The 7,115-nt window shown below is 39.5% G+C and overlaps 1 protein-coding gene across 2 annotated transcripts; it reads left to right on the top strand.

Annotated features, from left to right (window-relative positions):
* Nucleotides 1-4,211: 4,211 nt before the first annotated feature.
* Nucleotides 4,212-6,101, top strand: LOC103718982 (embryonic protein DC-8-like). Of its 2 annotated transcripts, none has more exons than XM_039131025.1 (3): nucleotides 4,212-5,277; nucleotides 5,373-5,491; nucleotides 5,580-6,101. In XM_039131025.1, the coding sequence occupies exons 1-3, from the start codon at nucleotides 4,270-4,272 to the stop codon at nucleotides 5,866-5,868; spliced, it is 1,416 nt and encodes a 471-aa protein (XP_038986953.1). In that variant the 5' UTR covers nucleotides 4,212-4,269; the 3' UTR covers nucleotides 5,869-6,101. The 2 variants fall into 2 exon arrangements, with proteins under 2 accessions (XP_038986953.1, XP_008806238.1); XM_008808016.4 differs by having other exon boundaries at nucleotides 5,367-5,491.
* The last annotated feature ends 1,014 nt before the right edge of the window (nucleotides 6,102-7,115 follow it).

Here is a 7,115-nt window from a genome sequence, read left to right as displayed (position 1 = left end):
GATCCATAAATAGGATATGTCCACGAATATTTGAATAAGAATCATCAAATCCCATCAAGAATTGGATGACTTGCTCCTCGAACTGGTATTCATTCTGTTGCCGAGGTCTGAAATTCTCCAGTTCTTCCCAAAGTCCCTTCAACCGAGTGAAATATGAAATCATGGAACCATTATTCTGAGAAATGAATGAGATGGTTTTCCTGCAACTAATAGATCCTGGGGCCATTGCTTTGGCTGAATCTTTCCTTTAGATCAATCTAAATCTGCCTAGCTGATTCCATGTAGATCACACTAGTGCTCATTTTCTTTGGGATGGAGTTTAAGATCCAAACTGAAGCCACCATATTGCATCGCCTCCAAGCAATATGATGCAGATGATTTTCTGGGGGTTGAACAATGCTACCATCAATGAAGCCTTCCTTGTTCTTGATAGTCAATGCCATTGTCATTGATCGGCTCCAAGTAGAGTAGTTTTCTTCAGTTAAGATTAATTAAATGAGTTGCAAACCTGTGTTGTCACCATGGTGTAGAAAATAAAGACTTGTTGGATCCTCCATCACATTCTGAATTGGAGTGGAAATTGAGTCACCAATGGCATTGGTAGAACTGGCAGCAACATTGGCCGAGGACATCATGATGGAAGCACTTTAAAGCTCTGATACCATGAAGAAATTCGAATGATGAAAAAGGGAATGAAGAGAACTCGGAACAGGGGAGAAGAAAATAATGAGAAAGCAGCTCCTTTTCTTATTATTGTTCATCGATGAGCTCTGCTTACATTTATATACATAAACTCCAACTGAAAGGAAGCTAACTGCTAACTAAATAACAAAAATAGTAACTAATCTAAATAATAGATTCTTTGGATAAGGTAACTGACTAAACTGGATAAGGTAATTGTCTAACTGAAATAACTGTCTAACTAAAACAAATAACTAAAACTAACAGTAACAGTTGAATTAGTAACCGCTAAATCAGATGTCTGAATATTAACAATTTCTCAATGGGAAGTTATCAAAACTAAGAAAATTAAATTTCTAAAGGGGTATAGAATCCATGCCACCGCTGGCTTGCTGTACATTCATCCATCTATTAAAATAGATTATATTGAATAAATGTATATCCCATCAATAATCTAGCTCTTAAACCATGCATGGAACACACACACACACAGATATATATCCATAGCTCTTGTGTACGCATAAAAATTATCAATAAAATATTTTGAATTATTTGCAATAACCAGTTCATCAAGTAAAATGCAATCAATACTTGTCAATTGATTCTTGATGATGGAATTTACAGAATCCCATATTCTAACAAGTCTAGTTTTAATCTTCTATCTCCTCTTTTCAAGTGATAGTTTCGATAATAAATTGTTTTCCATTTTCTTCAGCTAATTTATTCAAAAAAAAAAATTGCACACAATTTTTGGAAATTATATGAAACAACAACATTAAAAAAATTAATTACAAACCATTGCATAGAAGGAAAATAAGTCTGAAAGTACTCTATAAACAATATTTTTTGTATAGCCTTGAAGTGAAGCGCATTCATTCTCAATTAGAATTTTAAGTCCTTTACGTGACGTAACACAAGAAAGTACAACATAAAGTTCGCCATGAGAAAATACTGGTCTAGGTAAATACAATCCAACTTGCTTCAATGTTTTACCTTGACTTTATTAATCATCGTAGCATAGCAAATCCGCACCGGAAACTGCCATCTCTTGAAAACAAATGTCCATTTTGTTTCTGTCACCTGCATTATGATGCATGGGATATCTATCTTGGTGCCATTGTATCTTCTACTAATGATTTTGCTTCAATTACTTTTACAGTCAATTGAGTTATTATTACTCCACTACCATTACATAGTTCTGAACTTTGATTGATATTTCATAATAATATTATAGGAGCATCTATTTTCAATCTTAATTCATGATGTGGCATGCCATTGAATTTTAAAGAATTAAAAAATTCAATAGGATAGAGGATATCCTAATTATTAGCTGCATACATTGATGTTTTGCATATCATATTTGAATTAGATATACTTTCTCTTTAGTTGGGATCAAAGAAAGTAAATACATATTTATGTCGTCAATTATTTCACTGGTAGGTGTAGAGAATGCCCTTTCTTTTAAATATGTGGGGTCATCATAATTTACTTCAAAATTTTCGTAAATTGTAGATGCAATATGTTGAATTTGATTGTTTTCAACTTTTATAAGCAAGTCATCCAAAATTTTTATCCAAGTCGGTTCTTCTTCTTCTTTCACAGTAATGGTGGATACTTGTCCATCCTCAATATTCATAATCCATTTATTGAAATTAAGTATACCTATTCTAATTTTTTTCATTCAAATTATTATCCAACAATCATATATTCTTTCAAATAAAAAATTGCAATATTTTTCATAAATATGATCTACTTATTGATGTATCAACTATATCTTCTCTGCTTTCTTCACGGAAGAATTTGCCTGAAATCACCTCTAAGTAGTACAGTCTTGCCTCCGAATATTTTTTCTTTCTGCTCTAAATCTTCTGGTTTTAAACTATCTTTTAAAGATTTGTCCACAACTTCAAAATAATTTCTGTGATTTATAGGAGCTTTGTCCTAGACTATTAAACTTATATATATACAATCTATATCCGTTAAAAGGATAGATATGCTTCGACCTCTCTAATATTTTATTATAAATATGATCGAGAATGGTGTCTTGTGAGATGGAAATGATGTGGGCTTCGTTGCTATAAGAGCACGCAACCATCAAAAACGGACTGCTTATGTCATTGGAAGCCATGGCCTTTGAATGCTAGATAAAACCATTTGAAGAGCAAGGACATGAATTTCTCTTTCTGAAAAAGGAAGAGGTGAGTTAAATAGCGCTACTTTTTATTCCTCTTTATTATTATAAAGCAATTTTTTTATTCTTCTTTATGTGATTACAGATCTCTACTTGAGATATTCAGGAATTCATCAATGCTAGGCTAGTTTTGGGTAAGTTCTGACAAAATGTGTCCACTGTATAGGGGCGAGTACAAAGCTCAAGGCTTAATGAGTGACATCAAAAGATACATGCATCAAAGTTGGCCATATTAAATCGAATGTCCAGAGATACACAATGGTAAAAGAATGTAAAAGACCTTTGAAACACTGTAGCAAAAGCCTTTCCAGCTCAAGTGACGTGCCTTGCTTTTTGGCCAGCATGGCAGAATTCAATCCCAATAGCCGGGCCAAGCTTGAATTTCCAAGCTCAAGGAAAACTTCAGGCTAGAAATAATGAGTTTGGTGAAATCTAATTCAGCTGGGTCCAGTCCATTCCAAGGCCGAGCTTGGCTCCTAATATTGTGCATGGGCTTGGAGCCTTGGACTAAGTTGATCAAGTGGAACCATCTGTCATGTTACCTTGGGGTAGATGTGAGAAGCTGTGATTAGATAGAGCACCATAAAAACAGTGTATTGCTTTTTTTTTAAAGAAATGATTCAGTGTTTAGTCGAATGTAATTATGATTAATTCCACACGACCAATGAATGCTTCTCACGTGCATCCATCTAGAGAATTTTACTGCGCGAATTTTTACGTAAAGTGTGATATAGCTAAACTTTGAGCCACTACTGCCTATTTGGATTCCTCGTGTTAATTACTACTCCAAGTTTGCAACATATAATATTGAGCTACGTGAAAAGAAATCAATGGGAAAGTTACAATTCTACCATCAATGAAAAAGAATATTCTTGCTAAAACCAAGTAAACCCGAAGAACATAGGCTTGCTTGCACATATTGTAAAGTCCAGCTGTGTTACAAATGAATGATGAAATCGACGGCCCTGATGAATGTTCCTTCATCGACTTAAGATCCCAAAAATCTATCTCCATGCTTATCAGATCGCATATCATACTCCCACGTTACTTCCATGTCCCTGGAAACTTCCAAGCTTTCGACACGCGGCAGACGCACGGTGTCACCTTTTGCATGCAGGACCGAGTACGTGTCTCCCCTCGCCACCTCTCAACTTCATGCTATAACGCGGCCGACTCCCCGACAAAATCACACTCCTTCGTTTCCTCACACGTGTCTCCACCTCGCACACGCGTATGAAGCCTCACATCTCCACGTAGCCCTCCACATTGTCTCCTTCGTCCCCATCTCTTTTAAATATTCCATATATAGCTCTCAGCCTTCCACTGTTTTGCATAGAAGGTTTTGAACATAAAAACCGAGAGAGAGAGAGAGAGAGAGAGAGAGAGATTAGCTGGCCATGGCGTCGACGCAGGAGACCCGGGAGGAGCGGGCGGAGACCGAGGCGAAGAAGGCCTCGGACGAGCTCGCCCAAATCCGCAGTGAGAGTGAGGGCGAGCAGCATGACAAGGAGCATCAAGCGAGTGGGGGCGAGGAGAAGCGGAGGGGAGTCTTGGGGAGCATCCAGGAAGGCACTAAGTCCCTTCTGAGAACTGTCAAGGATGTCACCACCGGCAAAGCTCACGACGCTTCCGAGAAGGCCGGGGAGACCAAGGACGCGGCGGCCGAGAAGGCGAAGGAGACCAAGGACGCGTCGGCCGAGAAGGCGAAGGAGACCAAGGACGCCGCCATGCAAAAGATGGGGGAGTACAAGGACACTACCGCAGAGAAGGCGAAGGAGTACAAAGACTGGGCGGCTGAGAAGGCGAGGGAAGGAAAGGACACAACCATGCAGAAGGCCGGAGAATATAAAGACGTAGCCATGGAGAAGGCCGGAGTACATAAAGACACTGCGGCCGAGAAGGCGACGGAGGCCAAGGACACTAGCAAGCAGAAGGCCGGGGAGTATACAGACTCCGCGGTCGAGAAGGCGAGGGAGATGAAGGATGCTAGTATGCAGAAGACAGGGGAGGCCAAAGAATCACTAAGTGAGAAGGCAAGCAAGGCGGCCGACAAGGCGAGGGAGGCGAAGGATGCAGGCATGGAGAAGACAGAAGAGTACAAAGAGTCGGGCAGTGAGAAGGCGAGAGAGGCAGCCGAGAAGGCGAGGGAAGCGAAGGAAGCTAGCATGCAGAAGACGGAAGAGTACAAAGGATTAGCAAGTGAGAAGGCAAGTGAGGCAGCCGAGAAGGCGAGGGAGGCTAAGGACGTTGCTGCTGAGAGAACAGAGGGGAAGGAGTCTACTAAGGGGAAGTTGGGGGAGTACAAGGAATCAGCAGCTGACGCGGCACGAAAAGCCATGGAATACTTGACTGGAAAGGAGGCGGAGGCTAGGCAGAAGGCCGCTGAGACAGGAGAATCCACAAAGGTTCAATCTAATCCCTTTTACTTTCCCTTCCAATAGCTTACTCCCCCCTTCATTAGAACGTTAGCTAAATGTTTGATATTGTTTGGTAGGAGAAGTTGGGTGAGACAAAAGAGTCGGCGAGGCAGAAGCTGGAAGAGGCTACGGAGAGAGCAAAGGAAAAGAAGGAAGAGGAGCAAAGAAAGGCTGAGGAACGCCAAGATGAGGAGGCCGAGAAGTAAGTTGCCATCCTCCTCCAAATCTTATGTATGCTTTCTCTAAAGACCTGGCACTTGAATTCAAATTTGTTTTTGTTTGTTTGGTAGGGGAAAATCTGCCACGGGGAATATATTTAGCTCGATTGGGAGCGTAACGGAGGCAATCAAGGAGAAGCTGACGATGCCGAAGGAGGAGGAGGAGAAGAAGAGAGAGGAGCATGGTGGAGAGAAGGTGGCGGAGCACAAGGAGGAGGAGCATGGAGGTCCTGGTGGAGGAAGAGAGCAGGATGTGGTGATGCGAGCGAAGGATGCTGACCAGATGACGGGTCAGACGTTCAACGATGTGGGGCCCTTGGGAGGGGAAGGGACTGGTCGTGCTGATCGCCAAGGGATGTGATCAGATTCTCGTTGGGCTCGCGTCATGGTTTATAAATATGGGCGTCTTCCGTATTTTATTTTATTTGTTTTTTTTTTGTGCTTTTCTTGTACTTTGTGGTGCTTTTTCTTGTACTTTGTGGTGAATCAGTTTAGTAAGTCTAAGGATGTCGTATGTCGACCTTTGTTGGATGGATGGTTATAGCGTTGTGGAAAGATCTTGTGATTTTTATGAAATTAGCTTCTTTTTTTTTTTCTTTTTCTTCTTTTTTTTGGGTTAAAAGCGGCATTTATATATTTTTCACATGAGTACAGCCTAGGATGATAGAAATATAGGAATATATTGAAGTTATTGATATTTTTAATATTTTAAATATGATTTTGAAAATATTATAAAGAATAAAATGAGTTATTCATTTTTTACTTTTTATCAAAGAGAAAAGGATTAAGTTTTAGGAAAAATAATTACTAAAATATTAAATATCACAATATATTTTAAATTAGGAAATTTTATAATGCGGATAAACTTGTAATAACTATGGTAAATCTTAGCTTTAACAAAGTAGATTATTATCATGGTAGCTAGCTAATTGAGGGGTTCTTGGTTTGATTCCCCATATAAGTGATATATAAAATGATTTTTAGGTGTTTTTTTTATCTCGATAATATTTGACCCTCACGAAATCAGATATAATCCTCTACACTTATCATGCATTTTCAGAAAATGCAAGGGATATAACTGTTGGAACATGTGGCCACAACCCTCTCTTTGCTCGTTACTAAAATATGGAGAAAAATACAAAAACAAAGTGAAAGGCAAAAGGAGTAAACTTACATTTGCACGGATTTGATTGCGACACTAACATGCCTTTTCATCATTCAAAATTCAGTGGCTCCGCCATGGCTACTCACCCTCCAATCATCATCGAGGACCACCACGTGGCCCTCCAAACTACATGAAATCTCTTCCAAAACATGCCCCCATGATATTTCCCTTTGGCATATGAATTCAATATAACCGAGGAAAGAGTAATGACATCCATTGCTATGGTTGCCCCCTACCCTTATAATGGAGGCGATTGGTATAATAAAATAATATATTATCCCCCATGTACTACTATTAAGAGATAACCGATTGTCTCTAAAGGTTTGCATTGATGTACCAAGTTTGAAAATCGATATGGTACTGACCAAAGTAATGACTTCTTGTCTGATCTAGTATGATTCTGCACTTATTGGTAGGATTTCCTCCTTGCTTCGATTTGTGGA

Source organism: Phoenix dactylifera, chromosome 1 (genome assembly GCF_009389715.1).
Source record: "Phoenix dactylifera cultivar Barhee BC4 chromosome 1, palm_55x_up_171113_PBpolish2nd_filt_p, whole genome shotgun sequence".
Lineage (NCBI taxonomy): Eukaryota > Viridiplantae > Streptophyta > Magnoliopsida > Arecales > Arecaceae > Phoenix > Phoenix dactylifera.
Note: the sequence above shows the minus strand (reverse complement) of the source record. Positions and strands in the feature narration are given on the sequence as shown.